Raw genomic sequence first — 19,690 nt, 5'->3', positions numbered from 1 at the left:
GTGTGAAGCTGTTAGATACTTCATGTAGCAGACTATGACTGTGTCATGCTCTATTTGTCATTACATCGTATCATGGGTGTGGGGTCGTAAAGGGGTGAACTGGTAATCCTTTCCTCCCCTTTTCTGATTGGTCAGGGGTTAAAACCTCCTGTCCTTCAAGGTTCCTGTCACGTTGCTGTTCGGCACGTGACAGGGTAAGAGGGGGGGGGGGGAGGGAGTTTCCTGGTCCCACGCCCTGGAAGATTGGGCGTGTGCACCGCGGAAATTCCCCCGCCATAGAGTACGTCACTGAGCGCGTCTCTGTTGGTAAGACTTCCGTGGGCTGTTCAGGTCCATGTTATGGATCTGTTTCAGGGAGTTGTCAGAGCTCCTCCTCATGAAGCTCCTCCTCGGGCCTTCTGTGACTTCGGACTCTCCTTCCCTGTGAGGGAGCCTCCTCAGAGTTCAGAGCCTCCTCCTCAGATTGTCAAGGTGAGTAGAACTTCAAAAAGGAGTTCTGCTCTATTGTGTGTGTATTCGATTCAATTCGATTATTGAGTGTGTATTGGTTCAGTGCCTCCTCCTCGGAGAGCCCTAAACCCAAATATTACATAGCTCAATGTTGCAATATATTCTTTTCAATCTATCCAGCTCACGTGGGAAGTCTCTCTGGGGATTTCCGTCTCCTCCCTATGGCGAGGGTGGTGGGATGTAAAAATGTAAACAATTTTACCCTCAGCTGCGTCACGTGGGATTCATGTCAGTCTGTGTTTCTTTCTTTTTTGAATAAAAAGAGGAAGGTACATGAAGCACGATGGCTCCGTGTCGTTCTCCCAGGCGACTTGGAGGAACAATGTTTGGTGTCTTGCTAGACTATCCATTGATGTGTTTGGGTCTCGAGTCTCGACGCATACATAGTGCTGGCTCGGTGTGTTTCTGTTAAAGAATCACGCAGGGGCTAAGTGCGCCTTGGTTGCTTGTTAAAACAGCGTTTTTATAGGGCAACTGGGATGGAGTTTTGTCTCCCGAGCGCCAGTTTACTAGGTTGTCTCGATGAATTCTCGTTCATATCTGGGGGATGTTAACGGAATAGATCAGAACATAGGTAGAGGGGTCTCACGCCCTTGGGGTGGGCCACTGAGCACGGTCCAAATGGGACCGTCTGGGTGGCGCCCTCTTTTCATGTTTTAGATCGACACGCATACCTACCCCCTCTTCTGGAGTGGGCATGTCGGCGTGGTTAGGACACGGGACTGGTCTGGTCGCGCTGGTCCAGGTCAGTTAACCCGTTGTCTGCCGGGGATGCAGATCTGCTGTTCTGGTACCCTGAGGGACTTGTGCTTTTTTCGGGGGGAAAAATGCCGGGTCGGTCCGGGTGTCACAGGGTTAGGTGTTATGGAGACCCTTTGTTGGGTACATGTTGTACTCTGCACTATCGTAATGGCTTACGGCCATACCAACCTGTACACGCCCGATCTCGTCCGATCTCGGAAGCTAAGCAGGTTCGGTCCTGGTTAGTACTTGGTTGGGAGACCGCCTGGGAATACCAAGTGCGGTGTGCTTAGGGCTGGTTCTCCATTCTTTTCGCTCCTCTCTCACGCGTGGCGAAGATGGGGCTGTTGGGGTGGTCTTGGACCTCCTCTGGTAACCCTGTGCTTCCCGTGCCGCCGGGCCCGGTCCGAAGTAAAGTTTCGTTGATACCGTAGGCCTGGAATAACCCTTTTTTGAAAACTGAAACACTTGTACTGCGGTATAGCCGGTGTATACCCGCAGGTGTGTTTTGGAGTTTTTTCTTGAGGGGTTATAGGAACAACCACCGTCTGTACCGAGAGGGTAGTTGATTCCCTGGTATGTTGGAGCAGAGTCAACTCCCGGGCTACCCGGTTGAGTGTGCCCCTGCACGTTCATGACGTCTGCCAATCATGTCAGCCTTCTCTGCCTCGACCCCTCTGGGTGTTTTTTTTTTAATGGAGGCTTTGTCATGGTGATCAACAACGCCAGCATACGCCCCTTCCGCCGGGGGGGCTGTTTTCAGCTGACTCCTTTGGCGCCTGTCTCGTCCGCAGTGCTCCAGGCTCAGGTTACAGCCTGCTGCCTGGTTTCCCCGGTGCGCTGCCTGCTTCCGTTGGTTAACCTTTTTGTGTGCTTACGGCCATGCTGACTGCCTGTTCTGCAGGGTCAGTGTGCCAGGTGGTGTGCTATTGGGGGGAAAGGGCCCGCTCTTGGAGGGGCCTTATCCGAATACGCTGGCGATGTGGGGGGCGGTGTCACTAAGTGACCGCCTGGTGGGGTCTTGATGCCTGGCGTCATTGACCTCTCCGGGCCCCCTTTTTCCAGGGGATCCAGTCCCTTCGGTGGGTCTGGGTCTTCTTTCGCGCTCCGCTGCTACAGCCTTGCCACGGGGTTGGGTTGCTCTTGACCCCGTGATTTTGGGGGCAGTAACGAGGTTGTTCCTTCCGTTCGTTCCCGGGTGGCATGCGGTTTGTGCGTGTGTGTAGTCGTGGGGTCAAGCCAAGGTCTGCTCACCCTGTGCGTTGAGTTGCTTGAGTTCCTCTTCGCACGGTCGGATCCGTCTCCCTCCCGTAAGTCTCCAATAGGGGGGGTATCCTCCATTAGGGAGGGTTGGGGGGCTCGGTCCTCCCCGGTCTGATGGTTGTGGGGGGCCTCAGCGGGGTACATTTGTCGGGCTATGGCTCCCGCTCAGCTCCTGTTGTGCAACTGGTGCTGAGCGAAGCCATAACGAAACAGAACGTAAGGTTATGTATATAACCAAGTTCTGTGAGTTATGGTGCGCTCAGCACCAGGACGCCGCTGCGGCCCTTGATCTCGCCTTATGGTGAAAGTTTGGGAAGGAGGCGAGTAGGTGACCACACTCCTGCTTATGAAGGTAAGCGGATGGGGGTGTGGCCAGACGAATGTTGGGATGTAAAAAAAATTATTCAGTGCTCGTGCACGAAGTGAAGTACAGTGCAACTGGTGCTGAGCGCACCATAACTCACAGAACTTGGTTATATACATAACCTTACGTTAACCTTTCACTACCACACTACAAACAGTTAACCCTTTCACAACCACACTACGGAAGGTTAACCCTTTCACTACCACACTACAGACAGTTAACCTTTCACTACCACACTACAGAAGGTTAACCTTTCACTACCACACTACAGAAGGGTAACCCTTTCACTACCACACTACAGAAGGTTAACCTTTCACTACCACACTACAGACAGTTAACCCTTTCACAACCACACTACGGAAGGTTAACCCTTTCACTACCACACTACAGACCGTTAACCCTTTCACTACCACACTCACTGGTGTCGGAGCTGTAGGCGCAGCAGCCCGTGGTGGTGGGCGGCGGCGAGTCCGAGTCCATGGAGCCCGTGTCCTCGTCCTGGGAGCAGCCCGCCTGGATGGCCCGCAGGTAGCTGTGGCTGCGCGACCGGAAGCACGTGGGCGCAGGCAGATCCAGAGCTTCCACCGCCTGGGACTCCAGCTCACAGTAGGCCAGGGAGTGCCCACAGCCCTGCTGCGCGCAAACCTGGAGGGACACACAAGCGTTCGCAGGGCCACTCGATTATTAATAATAACTTTATTTGTATAGCACTTTTCATACAGAAATTGCAGTTCCAAGTGCTTCACAACAGTAAAAAATGCAGGCATAAGCGAGCATATAACATTAAAAAAAATATATAGAGAGGTAGCAAGGTAAGGTAAATCACAATTATATATTCTAATAAAATAGAATAGATTAGATAGAGTAAAAAAGTGCAGTTTGATTCAGTTTAAAAATAGGCAAAAAATTATAAAGTAGAACAGACAGTAAAAAGTGTGATAAAACTGTTCATACAAAAATATATAACACCAGAGCAGTGCATCGCTCTTAACACTTTGAGTTTCTTTACAAAGTACAGTTCTAAATGACCTTATAGAACAACAGAGCAGTGCGTCGCTCACAACAACAGAGCGTCGCTCACAACTTAACAACAGAGCAGTGCATCGCTCTTAACTTTGAGTTTCTTTGCAAAGTTCAGTTTTGAATTACAACAGAGCAGTGCTTAAGACAAAAACCGTAATCGTGATTATTTTTTATTGATATTGAAATCACGACTATTAAAACACGATTATGCATTGATTTTGAGATCGTCCGTCGTATGATGATGGCTGAATTTGTTTCACCTTTCTTCTCGACCAAAACGCTGCCTTTCTGTCATCTTCTACGAGTTACTAAAGACGTTTAAAAAAGAACTGGAGGAACAGGCCGTGGCTCCCTCCTCCTCCTCCCTCTCGACACGAGCTGAAACTACTGTTTGGGGAGGGGGAGGGGGGGGGGGGGGGCGGAGTGCACCGCTGTGAAGGAAGGGTGCACTGTGTTTACATATATACACATAGTTGTATTATCTGATTATCTTGTTTTCGTGATCGTAGGAAGACAAAAAGCTATAAACACACAGGGTGTGTGAAGGTTGCTTTTCATTTCATTTGATTTGATCTTTATTTATCTCGAACAACCATAAACACACACACACTTGAAATAACAAAAAAATAATAATACAAAATAAAATAAAATACAAATACAAATACAAATCAAATAAAATATATCTTCCTAGACATGGAAGCAATTGTCAACATAGCTCAAGACAAATGGTTTTATTCGAGAAGGGACAGAAAGAAGCAAAGCTTATCTGGTCCTGCCCCTTCCTTACCATATCATATTAATAATAAGTTATCTATCAATATCAAAGTTATTTGCCATGAAACGGTGAAATTCAACATTGAGAATCAAAAACACGTTTGATTGAGACTCAACAGAATCTGAGTGGTGGACCAGGGTCAGGTTCTTCCTCACACCCTCACAAAAGAAACATAGAGATGAAGGATCAGACAGTTGGAGGGAATGTGGGGAATAAAGACACCAGGTAGTAGAAAAGACTCACGCACATCCAAAGTGTAGTCACAGGTGCTTGACTCAAATAGATATGTAAAGTTGTGAAAAGAAGTCAGCACACCGTCTGCCGTGTTCCCGAGTTTAATTCAATTTAACACAACGTTTCGGCCTGTGGCCTTTTTCAAGTGTCACCAACATGTGAAAGGGCCCGGGGTGGGGTATATATACATACATATTAGGGGTCAAGGTTGAACCAGGTCAAGGTTCAAATCAATTAGCCTATAGGCTACAAATTTACAAAACATATTACAGCTTAAGTGTTAGAACATACGGTACATAGTTAGTTACAATAACAGTAGTAGTTAGTAGTTAGATGAAACACACTTTCACATGTAAAATAGAGAAAAAATATATAATGAGAAAACTTAAAAACAGAACCAGACAGAATGTGTGTATTTACAGGAAGGGTTTAATGTCAAACTCTTCATTAAGTCCAAGAGGGGCCATAGTTTGCAGGGTGTGTATATGGTGGGTCTCTCTCTGTAAAAGTAGTTTGCCATGGTCTCCTCCTCTGGCTGGTCTCTCTACCTTTTCAATGCCTGTGTATCTTAACACATTGACCACCAATCACGTTGTACGACGGGTTTGCTGGTCATGCGAATTCTGCCAAGCCACAGCGTACGACGTTATTGAGATCATATTAAATTTCGACCAGAACGGCAAACTAAAATGATGAAACCTATTCACACACTTCCCGTTCATGGCCGCAGTGTTGTCTGGTTCTTCTTATTAAAGGCCCCCACGTTTTGTATCATTTCAACAATTTTATATGACCTCCTTGAATCTGTGGAGCAATTTTGTTAATAAGAAATGATTAATTTTAATGATACATTTTCCATCACCTCCTTTCTTCCCTCATATAGATCCCTTCACTGTTTTTTTTTTTAAATAATTATGTAATTTGTGGGGGGAAACTCTGCTTCCGAAACCAAACCGTGCGCACATGGGAGTCCAGGGATGGTACACGTTTTCCATAGTATGAGTCATCCTCAGCCACAGATGTGTCATATCACCGTCATCAGCTCTATTTTCAATCTTTCAATAAGTTCTTATGTACCCCAGTTGATATTGCATGTACTTATTTGTGTTTCATTACACGTATATGTACATACTTACCAACTGTTTCGCCTGTTTTATAGCAACACTACTATCACCGACATCTAAGAAGGGAGATCCCCCCTTGAACGGCCCTTCTAAGGTTTCTCCCCTCCACATTGCCTGTGGTGCTTTTTTCCTGTCTGGGAGTGTTGCATTCATTTATTTATTTTACATTTTATTTTGGATTTCATGGTGTTTTTGTTTTGTTCTTGACTTATTGTGATGTTTCTTCTTGATTTGTTTAAAGAAGACGTGTCCGGCCCATGGGGACATTAACGTGTGTTGTCGGGCCTTACAAATAAATTTGATTTGATTTTGATTTGATTCACTGTAAACACAGTTATAGCTAATAACATTAATAACGGCTCTGCTTGATTCGCCCAGTGGTGACAATTGGCACGAACCGTTTTACCCTGCGATGGCGGCGCGTCTGTGAAAAGGGTCCATTGGTGTCGTTATATCAGATATCATCACACCACACACTCCCACAGCTGAGGCCGCTGCTGGAGGCTGAGGGGGGTCTCATAGAGAGACCATCATCCAGCTGAACCAACGTCACCCCTTCTCACTGATGAAGAGTAGACAGCACACAGCTTTAGTTGAGAGACGGTGGTCCGCTGTTGGAGCATTAGGGGGTCTCATAGAGAGACCATCTGTTGTAACTTAATAGGTCAGGTTACATGATTAATATGTAAGGGATAATGTATAGCTACGAGGTCATTGTCGCAAAATAATTGACCGACACAGAGTTTAGAACACCGAGGCGCCGCGCCGAGGTGTTCTAAACGCAGTGAAGGTCAATTATTTTGCGACAATGACCGAGTATAGCTATACATTATCCCTGTGAGGATTGGTTCATTCCCCGCCACACGCTCCGCTCCTTTAAGGTACTGTGTTGATTGATGCATTCCCCGCCACACGCTCCGCTCCTTTAAGGTGCTGTGTTGATTGGTGCATTCCCCGCCACACGCTTTTGGAGCAAGTATCAATTCCAGCGCGCACCTGTCATAGTTTTTGATTAGCGTCCCAGAGGCTTTTTATACTGGGACTTCCCTTCAATCGATGTCGGGTCGTTTTGGAATACAACTGCTTTTGCCTGCTTTTTCCCCGTTGCTGTGCCTCGTCTTCTTTCCCTCCAGGACTTTCTGTGGAGATCCGCTGATGAGAACCTTGTTCCCCGTTTGGAGCTGCGCCTCGTTTACCCGCTTTACGCGTTTGCGCTTGGGTGAGTTGGAACCAAACCCCTCTGGATTATTCTGTCTGTGTGTGTGACGAACACCGAAGATTATCATTTTTGCTTGCACTGGACTCAGTTGAAGTGTGTGTTTTGAAGAGACACTGAAGATATCATTTTTGTTTGCACTAAACTCAGCTAACTTGTGTGTTGTGGAGAACACTGAAGATTGTTACTGTTCATTGGTTCTGGACACAGCTAAGGGAGGAGGGAACCACACTGCCTCTGTGTTTCGTTGGACTGTTATTGATATCTCTCTCTCTCTCCATTTTCCACCTCGAGTTAAAACTGGGAGTATCTGCAGAGCCGCTACAACGTCAAATACCGATTCCCCACTGCTATCACCAGGAGGATCTGCAGAGCCGCAGAGAACTCTGCCGATGGCAGTCTCCCTTGTTGTTTCATAATTGTTACTTTACCCCTTTTGTGACTCTGTAAATAAATACGCCCTAGTATTTGGCTAACTCTGAACTTCCTGTCTGTGCCGTGCGATTGAGGTCGGTTCAAACCGTAACATTACGACCCGACCATGACGACCTCAGCCGACACAGACAGGGTCAGAACAGCGTTGGCGGTCCAGATTGAATTAACCAACGACCACAGCCTACAGCTAGGTGCGGCTGCGGCTGCTGTACAGGAGCTCCGAGACCAGGTCCTGCCTATTCAGGAGTCCCTTGGCTCTCTGGCTAGCCTGCAGACAGCCCAGGGTAATCAGCAGACTAATATTCTCCACCAATTACAAGCGCTGAGTGAAGCCGTTAACACCTTGCTTGTAACCCCACCTACTACAGGAGCCTCGGCCGGAGCATCACCCGCAGCCGTGGCAGGCCCCGCGCCTCCCGATCCCGCACCTCGGGAGCCCTGTCTCTCCGAACCACGGTTGTTCAATGGTAACTTCGAGGACTTGGTTTTTCGTCATCAACCCAGCCGATTCACTTCAAGGGGAGCCCGAGTGGCTTACATGACTAACCTGCTCTCAGGCCGGGCAGCACAGTGGGTTACTGCCTCCTGGGCAATGGGGGCTGATTTCTGTTTTTCCTACGCAGACTTCGTGGCAGAGCTCCGCAGGGTTTTCCACCACCCAGCCCGTGGCCAGGACCCTGGAGCTCGGTTGGGCACCTTCTGGCAGGACAGTGGCGGGGTCACCGACTACGTGCTGGAGTTCAGACTGGCGGCAACACCTTCGTGAGGGGGCTCAACGACGCTGTCAGGGACCAGCTCGCGACCCGTGAGGAACCTGAGTCCCTCGAGGACCTATTCAGCCTCGCCATTCGCATCGACGGACGCCTCCAGGAGAGAAGACGTGAGAGAACCCGACCGGGACCGCCAGAGGTTCCCCAGACCCCCCGTACTCGTGACGGTACTGCGGCCCGCCCTGCTCCCAACACAACTGGTGGTTCCTTCCCCTCCCGTTCGGTGCCCGGGGAGGAACCCATGCAGCTGGGACGTTCACATCTTAGCCAAGCTGAACGGGAGGCAAGGTTCAGGTCCGGCCTTTGCCTCTACTGCGGTCGGGATGGACACCGTATCTCCAACTGCCCCACCCGGCCAAAAGACCAGGCTCGCCCGGGAGATCCTGGTGAGCCGTTTTTCTCGTTCCCAGAGCCGTGCACCACCTAGCCGTCTGATGAGCGTCACCCTGGCCTGGGCGGACCAACGGGCCACGGTGGAGGCACTCATTGACTCGGGTGCTGACGAGAGTTTCCTAGACTTCGAGTTTGCTACCCGGGCCAACATTCCACTAGAGGACCTCGTGAGGCCATTGGAGGTGTTCGCATTGGACCAACACCGCCTGGCTGACATCACTCAATGCACCTGTCCTGTCCTGCTCACCATTGCTGGTAACCACGTTGAGAGACTCCAGTTTTTTATCACCAGATCCCCTCTTGTCCCAGTAGTCCTGGGCCGGCCCTGGCTCACGCTGCACAAGCCTCACATCGCCTGGTCCTCCGGTACCATCAGGGGGTGGAGCTCCTCCTGTCATGCCCAGTGTCTTCAGGCGGCGTCCTGTCCCACGCCCCGGAGATCCGTTTGTGAGCCGCCTCCGGACCTCTCGACCATACCCCCCGAGTACCACAACCTCGAGGAGGTTTTCAGTAAGTCCAGGGCTCAGGCCCTTCCGCCTCACCGGCCTTACGACTGTGCCATCGACCTCCGCTCAGGGGCTCCCCTTCCCGGCAGCCGCCTCTACAGTCTGACCGTCCCTGAGAAGGCAGCGATGGATCAATATATCTCTGAGTCCTTGGAAGCAGGACTCATTCGGCCTTCCTCCTCCCCTGTGGCGGCCGGTTTTTTCTTTGTTGGGAAGAAGGACGGAGCCCTTCGACCAGGGCCGGACTGGGGAAATAATTCATACCGGGAGATATAGCGCGAAATATAGCCCCAGTCAGGCCACTTTTTAAGCGGGGGGTCTGGGGGTCCCCCACCAGGAATTTTTTTGTTACAAAGACTTAATTTCCTGCATTCTGGTGAATTTTAGTGCATGTGAATCACAAAGTAATGAGCCAACAATTGCTTAGTACAATGTACTGTTATGGACCTCAAATAAAACTGTTGTGGCACTAGCAATGCTACTCTCTCCACCTTCAAAAAGAAAAAAGCAAGAGCACAACATATTTTTCTATTTACTATTATAATACAGTTAACCACTCTCTCCTGTAAGGGCCTTTCTTTTTCTTTGTTTTATCCCTCTCTCCTCCACCCTTTCTCTTTCTTCCACTGTCCATCTTGACATCAACGTTAATTGACTTTCGCTCTACTGTATCTCTCCCGAGTCCCTCACTACCTGGCTCATTGCCTGGCTGTTATTCTGCATCTGAGTGCCGTCTGCCATTCCATTCGCCGCCTCCGCTGTCAATCAGTTGTATCGCCTGGTCCCGCCTCCACCAATCACAAGCGGCAGCACGGCTCCATTGTGTGTGTGTGATCCGCCGGCCCGTGAGAGAGAGAGTCAGAGAGTTCTCCAACTCTGTGGCAGACAGTGAACTCCTGGTTGTTCCCCACCCATCTAGGTTATCTAACTATCGCGCCGCGCCGCCGCCACAACTAGAAACAATCGCCTGGCAAAAAATAATAATAATAATAATAATAAAAAAAAGATTTTTTTTTTTTTTATATATATAATTTTTTTTTTTTAATCTGTGCAGGCCAGGCCACCGGGAAAACTCCCGGTGCTCCCGATGGCCAGTCCGGGCCTGCCTTCGACCCTGCATCGACTATCGCCAGCTCAACGAGATCACCATTAAGAACAAGTACCCTCTTCCTCTCATGAACTCCACCTTCGAGCCTCTCACCCAGGCTACCGTCTTTACCAAGCTGGACCTCCGGAGTGCCTACCATCTGGTCCGTATCCGAGAGGGCGATGAGTGGAAGACCGCCTTCAAGACTCCCAGGGGCCACTACGAGTACCTGGTAATGCCGTTCGGCCTCACCAACGCTCCGGCGGTATTCCAGGCGCTCATGAACGACGTCCTTCGTGACATGCTGGAGGAGTTTGTGGTGGTATACCTAGACGACATCCTCATTTTCTCCAAGACCCTCGAGGAACACATCCAGCATGTCCGCCGTGTGCAGGAGCGCCTCCTCCACAATCGGCTCTTCGTCAAGGCAGAGAAGTGCCGATTCCACTCCGACTCCGTCGATTACCTGGGCTTCATCGTGGAGAGAGGCTTGACCCGAGCTGACCCTCGCAAGATCCGGGCCGTGGAGGAGTGGCCGGAACCCACCTCTCGGAAGGAGTTACAGAGCTTCCTCGGGTTCGCCAACTTCTACCGAAGATTCATCCGGAACTACAGTCAGGTGGCGGAACCACTTACCAGGCTGACCTCTCCTGCCCTGCCGTTCGACTGGTCCCCAGCGGCGTGTGCTGCGTTCCGCTCCCTCAAGAAGAGGTTCACTTCCGCCCCGGTCTTGCTCCATCCAGACCCCAAGAGACAGTTCATCGTAGAGGTGGACGCCTCGGATACCGGACTAGGAGCTATCTTATCCCAGCGGTCGGCAACGGACCAGAAGGTACATCCGTGCGCCTTCTACTCGCGTCGCTTCCTCCCTGCCGAGAAGAACTACGACATCGGCAATCAGGAGCTGCTGGCGGTTGTGGCTGCCTTGGAGGAGTGGCGTCATTGGTTAGAGGGGGCCGAGGAGCCATTTACCATTTGGACGGACCACAAGAACCTGACCTACATCCGTGCTTCCAAGCGCCTCAATGGCCGGCAGGCAAGATGGGCCAGCTTCCTCAGTCGGTTCGACTTCTCGCTGACGTTTCGCCCTGGTTCCCGCAACACGAAAGGCAGACTCCCTGTCCCGGTTACACTCCAAGGGGGCTCCAACCACTGAGGACCCGACTCCCATCCTCCCAGAGGCCAGGGTGGTAGGAGTAGTCACCTTGGACATCGAGGGGGTGGTAAGGCGTGCCCTACGCTTCCATCGCGCTCCAGGCAATGTACCGGTTCATCGTCTCTTCGTCCCCGACTCAGTCCGGTCCCGGGTCCTCCAGTGGGGCCATACCAGCCGGTTCGCCTGCCACCCAGGCGTTCATCGCACGTTCTCCTTCCTGGCTCGTCGATTCTGGTGGCCCACCATGAGGAACGACGTCAAGGAGTTCGTACTGGCCTGCACAGTCTGCGCCCGCAGCAAGGCCTCCCACCAGGCACCCTCCGGGCTATTGCAGCCGCTTGCCATAACGAGCCGCCCTTGGTCCCATGTGGCGTTGGACTTCGTCACGGGTCTTCCTTCTTCCCAGGGGAACACGTGCCTACTGACCGTGGTGGATCGGTTCAGCAAGGGGGTTCACCTCGTGGCCCTTCCCAAGCTTCCCTCGGCGGCCGAGACGGCGGACCTCCTGACACGCCACGTGTTTCGCCTCCATGGGTTTCCCCAGGACGTCGTCTCGGACCGGGGGCCCCAGTTCACTTCCCAGGTATGGCGGGCTTTTTGCAAGGGATTGGGGGCAACGGTCAGTTTTTCCTCTGGTTATCATCCCCAGACTAACGGACAATTGGAGAGGATGAACCAGAGAGCGGAGTCTGCTCTTCGGTGTGTGGCTGCCGAGAAACCCGCTTCTTGGAGCCGTTTCCTTCCCTGGGTCGAGTACTCCATCAACTCCATGGTCAGTTCCGCCACCGGCCTCTCACCTTTTGAGGTATCCCTGGGCTACCAACCCCCTCTTTTCCCTGCACAGGAGTCGGAAGTGGCAGTTCCCTCCGTACAGGAGCATCTCGACCGGTGCCGTCGGGTCTGGGAGATCGCCAGGTCTGCGCTGCTCCGGTCATCGGAGCACGCCAGTCGTGGGGCCGACCGGCGCCGGGTCCCTGCGCCGACGTACCACCCTGGGCAGAGGGTGTGGCTGTCCGCAAAGGACCTTCCGCTTCGGTCCTCGGCCAAGAAGCTCAACCCCTGGTTCGTCTGTCCTTTTGAGGTTCTGAAGGTGCTCAGTCCGGCGGCGGTGAGTCTTAAGCTTCCTGCGTCCATGCGCATTCACCCCGTTTTCCATGTATCCCGGGTTAAGCCTGTCTCTCTCAGTCCCCTGATGCCTCCTGCTCCGGACCCGCTTCCTCCCGAGATGGTGGACGGACACCCCCAGTGGCAGGTCCGCCGGTTGATGGGCGTTCGACGGCGGGGTCGGGGGTTCCAGTACCTGGTGGACTGGGAGAGGTACGGCCCGGAGGAACGGAGCTGGGTCTCCCGCCAGCTCATCATGGACCCCGGCCTGATCACCGACTTCCATCGTGCTCACCCGAACGAGCCGGGTCGGGCTGGTCGCCGGGTGGCTCCCGTGGAGGGGGGGGTACTGTGAGGATTGGTTCATTCCCCGCCACACGCTCCGCTCCTTTAAGGTACTGTGTTGATTGATGCATTCCCCGCCACATGCTCCGCTCCTTTAAGGTGCTGTGTTGATTGGTGCATTCCCCGCCACACGCTTTTGGAGCAAGTATCAATTCCAGCGCACACCTGTCATAGTTTTTGATTAGCGCCCCAGAGGCTTTTTATACTGGGACTTCCCTTCAATCGATGTTGGGTCGTTTTGGAATACAACTGCTTTTGCCTGCTTTTTCCCCGTTGCTGTGCCTCGTCTTCTTTCCCTCCAGGACTTTCTGTGGAGATCCGCTGATGAGAACCTTGTTCCCCGTTTGGAGCTGCGCCTCGTTTTTCCCGCTTTACGCGTTTGCGCTTGGGTGAGTTGGAACCAAACCCCTCTGGATTATTCTGTCTGTGTGTGTGACGAACACCGAAGATTATAATTTTTGCTTATAGTGTGTGTTTTGAAGAGACACTGAAGATATCATTTCTGTTTGCACTAAACTCAGCTAACTTGTGTGTTGTGGAGAACACTGAAGATTGTTACTGTTCATTGGTTCTGGACACAGCTAAGGGAGGAGGGAACCACACTGCCTCTGTGTTTCGTTGGACTGTTATTGATATCTCTCTCTCTCTCCGTTTTCCACCTCGAGTTAAAGCTGGGAGTATCTGCAGAGCCGCTACAACGTCAAATACCGATTCCCCACTGCTATCACCAGGAGGATCTGCAGAGCCGCAGAGAACTCTGCCGATGGCAGTCTCCCTTGTTGTTTCATAATTGTTACTTTACCCCTTTTGTGACTCTGTAAATAAATACGCCCTAGTATTTGGCTAACTCTGAACTTCCTGTCTGTGCCGTGCGATTGAGGTCGGTTCAAACCCTAACAATCCCGCTTATTACATGGCTAACTTACTAACAATATACCTAATTCATTTTACACCATCGACAAGACGAGATCAAATGCAGACGCAGTTGTTCTGTTGCTCCTCTGTCATCGCCGGCAGGTGTGTGGTCTGATTACCTGATGAGTGCAGATGTGCATATGCTGAGCTTAGCTTTCGTGACTGTCTGCTACCAAAATGCTTGATTGTGATTGGTCAATAGCGCTGTGTTGCCCATAGCAGCGGTCCGTTATCGAGAAATAACTGACCGCTGTCAGGGGCAACCGAGCGCTATTGACTAATCACAATCAAGCATTTTGGCGAATGTTAAAACGCCATGTAATAATGAGTTCTATTTCATATATGTTAATATCGATTATTGTTTACATTTGAAAGCGTCAAGGTTGGAAGAGTGTTTGTTTATTATAGTCAGAGATACTATTATTTACATTAGTCGCCACATTCGTTGGTAGAAATACAAGTCCCAGAATGCCTTGCGCCTAGTAACCTAGTAACCAGCTGTGTCCATTTATAGTGATTAAGTTGCTGACTGGAGCGAGCGTTTTTTGTGAATGAACTGATGACAAGAACTGTAATGTAACGTGCGCCGAAAAGCTTCTAGAATCTAGATAAAGGACATCGTATTGTAACCCGACTTTTGGACAATCTATTATTTTGGAAAGTAGTTATTCTACAGACCATCCAGCTGAACCAACTTCACCCCTTCTCACTGATGAAGAGTAGACGGCACACAGAGAGGGTGGCAGTGGTGATTCTGAGGCTGGGGCCTGTTAGTTGATTGATTGATTGATTGATTGATTGATTGATTGATTGATTGATTGATTGATTGATTGATTGATTGATTGATTGATTGATATTTATTTTATTTCTGTGTCTAACCATATGGGCTTACAAGACACATAAACAATAAGTATATAGTATACTTTAACAATAAGTATATAGACCAAGATGGCCACGAAAAGAAAATAATAATAAATAAAACATAACAAGCTGTAAACAATGTACTTCAAAGAAACAAGAAGAATTCATATAAAATTATATAGGATATAATGTGTTTTGTTTCAAGTGCCATGCTTTCTCCATCCTGCAAAACTGAAAATCTCCGCCACAAAAAACCAACTCAACATACCACTCTCAGACTGCCAAAACAAATCCGGATTTACAAATGGAACTTTCTCAAATAAAACCCTCCTAGTTAGTAGCAGTGAGGGACCGTTCCCATTATGAAGAGATGGATGGCTGTACTACTGTATTTTGACACTTGCTTTCCTTTTCATATTCAGAATGATTTTTTCTTCTGGCCCTTTGGTTGCAAAATTACAACATCACTTTTAGCTATTTAATGGGTTTTTAATGGCTATTTAATGACATACTCAATGGGTCCTGTGGTTCAGCCTCACAATGCTATTGGATGGTAAATTTGTTTATAGGTCCCACCCTCTGGCATCTGAAGTCACACAACCTCCCAAGTCTCCCTTCAAGCAACATCTCTTTGGGCTTTACAGGGTTAATGGGGCACTTCGTCCAAAAAACAATGCTGATTTATTTTGCACATAATCTCAGACACACCCCAAAACTAGTTTTGCACACATTCATTTATACAAGTATATGCAGTTACTGTACAATTCTAGAGTAAATGAGTTTGACTATGGCCACCAGTGATGTCGTCTGGGACAGTGAATCCTTGTGTTGTGTTAATTACAGCTCAATGAAACTATACGGTAGCAGTCCTTATAAGACACGGTATTGCTATTCTTTCATCTACATAATTCCAAGGTGCTGTAATTAACACAACACAAGGATTCAATGTCCCCGAGGACATCACTGGTGGCATATTCAAACTAATTGAATCCCAATAACTGTAATAAAATGAATAAATGTCTATTTATTTATTTATTTATTTATGTCTATTTGCTTTGTCTATTTGCAGTGTTTGTTTTGTTTAGGTGTGTTATTTATTATTATATATATTTTATATTATTTATGTTTTGTCAATATATTGTGATGAGTGTGAATGTATATGTAAGTTATTGGACCTCAGGAAGAATAGCTGTTGCTATATGCAAAAGCTAATGGGGATATAAATAAAACAAAACAAACTAAATGTAAACTGGATGTGTGTGTGAGATTATGAGCAAAATAAATCAGCATTGTTTTTTGGTGAAGTGCCTTAACATCGTTTGAGTTCAAAATACCCAACTTAAATACAATTATGACAAAGCATCAACATACTCCAGAGAGTTTCAGACTTCTGCACAGTTAGAACCCAGCGCTTTATCTCAAAGCACACACACCATTGAAGCCTCTCAGTGCAACAATAATAATCCCATCTGATATCAACTCCAGGGTTCCCACAGACATTGCTAAATGAAATTCAAGGACTTTCAAGTACTTTTGTAAGCACTATTTTCCATTTTAAAAGGGCATTTAAAAGGACACAATTCACTTTTATATGCTGTTTTTTATTGAAAAGAAAATCGGATCCAATATTCCGACAATTAGTTACAGATAAAAAAAAATGTAAATATTGATTCAGAACTATTTTATCATGGGTGAACAAAACTTTCAATGTGAATGGTTGATTTGAATTTCAATGACTTTTTAAGCACATTGTTAAAAATAATTGCTGTTTTCAAGGAATTACAGGCCCTGACTTTATTTATTTATTTTTTAAATCAAGCACTTTAAGCACTTCAAGGACCTTGTGCAAACCCTGCAACTCAGTCACAATGTTTCCGTTTGAGATCCAAAAGCGCATTCCTCCAATTGATCTTCTTCTCACCTTGAGCCCAACCTAAAGAGCTTCCGGGGTGGAAGCAGAGAGAGACTGATATCTTTGCCTTTTCCACAACCGTGACGGTACTTCATATTCACACAGCTGCTGTCAGCGGCGTGGGCCGCTCCGTTTCAGAGCGGACCAGACAAACACCCCCCACTTCCTCCGGATTACTTTTGGGCACATTTTCCTGTCTCTGCCGGCTTATTAATGTTCAACCCGCCCTCCACAGCATGCGTTCTCCCACGGCAGGCTCCAAGAATAGAGGTACATTTCTCAGCCCTTCCTCTCTGTTGAAGGCCCTCGCGTTGGCTTGAAAACCTTCTTTACGAATATTAGATTCCATACCCTCTTTATTAGTATTTCCTGTACAATGCCAGAGTGTGTGTGTAATAGAGCAGATTTGAACCCTGGCGCTTTTTTACCGCAAACCTTCCAGTCAGCAAAAACACTAAAACGGTTTCAATCCTTTCTGATTGAGGGAAACATTTAAGCTGTTGCTTTTATGGCGTTTGAAAATGAAATCCTTTTGAGATTCCATAGGGTTCAAACACGTCGACAGGTCCAATAAATTACTGCTCCTTTGTTTTGTTCAGTTGAGCTCGACACAATCACATTAGAATGGCTCCGTAGTGGCAGTCAAACTGGACAACTTAAGAGGTGGTAGCGGAGAGGAGGATGGGAATGAAGCTGGATGCTATCCTGGAGAACCCCCCACCCTCTCTATGAGGAGCTATCCTGGAGAACCCCCCCCCCTCTATGAGGAGCTATCCTGGAGAACCCCCACCCCCTCCCCCTCTATGAGGAGCTATCCTGGAGAACCCCCCCCCCTCTATGAGCTATCCTGGAGAACCCCCCCCCCCCCTCCCCCTCTATGAGGAGCTATCCTGGAGAACCCCCCCACCCCCTCTATGAGCTATCCTGGAGAACCCCCCCCCCCTCCCCCTCTATGAGGAGCTATCCTGGAGAACCCCCACCCCCTCTATGAGGAGCTATCCTGGAGAACCCCCCCCCCACTCCCCCTCTATGAGGAGCTATCCTGGAGAACCCACCCCCCCACCCCCTCTATGAGGAGCTATCCTGGAGAACCCCCTCCCCCTCCATGAGGAGCTATCCTGGAGAACCCCCACCCCCTCTATGAGGAGCTATCCTGGAGAACCCACCCCCCCACCCCCTCTATGAGGAGCTATCCTGGAGAACCCCCTCCCCCTCTATGAGGAGCTATCCTGGAGAACCCCCACCCCCTCCATGAGGAGCTATCCTGGAGAACACCCCCCCCACCCCCTCTATGAGGAGCTATCCTGGAGAACCCCCCCCCACCCCCTCTATGAGGAGCTATCCTGGAGAACCCCCCCCCCCCCACCCCCTCTATGAGGAGCTATCCTGGAGAACCCCCCCCCACCCACCCCCTCTATGAGGAGCTATCCTGGAGAACCCCCCCCCCACCCCCTCTATGAGGAGCTATCCTGGAGAACCCCCCCCCCTCCCCCTCCATGAGGAGCTATCCTGGAGAACCCCCCCCCTCTATGAGGAGCTATCCTGGAGAACCCCCCCCCCCACCCCCCTCTATGAGGAGCTATCCTGGAGAACCCCCCCCCACCCCCTCTATGAGGAGCTATCCTGGAGAACCCCCCCCCCCCTCTATGAGGAGCTATCCTGGAGAACCCACCCCCTCTATGAGCTATCCTGGAGAACACCCCCCCACCCCCTCTATGAGGAGCTATCCTGGAGAACCCACCCCCTCTATGAGCTATCCTGGAGAACCCACCCCCTCTATGAGCTATCCTGGAGAACACCCCCACCCCCTCTATGAGGAGCTATCCTGGAGAACCCCCCCCCCCACCCCCTCTATGAGGAGCTATCCTGGAGAACACCCCCCCCACCCCCTCTATGAGGAGCTATCCTGGAGAACCCCCCCCCCACCCCCTCTATGAGGAGCTATCCTGGAGAACCCCCCCCACCCCCTCTATGAGGAGCTATCCTGGAGAACACCCCCCCCCCACCCCCTCTATGAGGAGCTATCCTGGAGAACACCCCCCCCCCACCCCCTCTATGAGGAGCTATCCTGGAGAACCCCCCCCCCCTCTATGAGGAGCTATCCTGGAGAACCCACCCCCTCTATGAGCTATCCTGGAGAACACCCCCCCCTCCCCCCTCTATGAGAGCTATCCTGGAGAACCCACCCCCTCTATGAGCTATCCTGGAGAACCCCCCCCCCCCACCCCCTCTATGAGGAGCTATCCTGGAGAACAAGCCCCCCCCCCCCCCCCCCCCCCCTCTATGAGGAGCTATCCTGGAGAACAAGCCAAGATGAGGAGCATGTTCAGCCATAAACTCATCCCCCCCCGACTCACAACAAAAAGAGAACAGCTAATGGTCGGAAAACTTGAGACTCTTAACTACTGAACCATGCATGGAGCACTCTGGACTCACAAATGGATGGACTGCATTTATACATTTATACATTTACATTTAGTCACTTAGCTGACGCTTTTATCCAAAGCGACTTACAAGTTCTGTACGACAAGTCAGCAGGAGGAAGACTACAACTCTTTCAGCTGAGTAACAATGTTCATCAAACAGTGTTGAAACGTGGGTGCTGCTGCAGTGTCGAGTGCGTGGCAGTAAAGACATATTAATCCAATCCATTTATCCAAAGCGCTTTACAACATATGCCGAGTCACATTCACCCGTTCACTCACACATTCACACACTAATGGCGGAGGCGACCGTGCAAGGTGCCAACCTGCTCATCGGGAGCAGTTGGGGGGTTAAGTGTCTTGCTCAAGGACACTTCGACACGCTGCTGCGGGAGGAGCGGGAATCAAACCGGGAACCTTCTGATTACCAGACGACCGCTGTACTTCCTGAGCCACTGACGCCCCCTGTCTACTCACATGCCGCTCATTCATTTATTAGCACCTTAGATCTTATTTGTATACGGTATATATTT

The 19,690-nt window shown here is 49.9% G+C and overlaps 1 protein-coding gene across 1 annotated transcript in view; it reads right to left on the bottom strand.

The window, feature by feature from the left end:
• Positions 1-19,690, bottom strand: part of dlgap4a (discs, large homolog-associated protein 4a) — a 263,120-nt gene that overhangs the window by 60,535 nt on the left and 182,895 nt on the right. Inside the window, exons 5-6 of the mRNA XM_084333572.1 lie at positions 15,091-15,100; positions 3,298-3,523 (exon numbers count right to left, since the gene is read on the bottom strand). Coding sequence (XP_084189698.1) covers positions 3,298-3,523; positions 15,091-15,100 — 236 coding nt within the window. The remainder of the gene's footprint in view (positions 1-3,297; positions 3,524-15,090; positions 15,101-19,690) is intronic.

The sequence above is a fragment of the Notolepis coatsorum genome, assembly GCF_963971535.1.
Source record: "Notolepis coatsorum genome assembly, chromosome: 17".
In the NCBI taxonomy this organism is placed as follows: Eukaryota; Metazoa; Chordata; class Actinopteri; order Aulopiformes; family Paralepididae; genus Notolepis; species Notolepis coatsorum.
The sequence above is the reverse complement of the archived record's forward strand: the minus strand, read 5'-3'. Positions and strand labels throughout refer to the sequence as shown.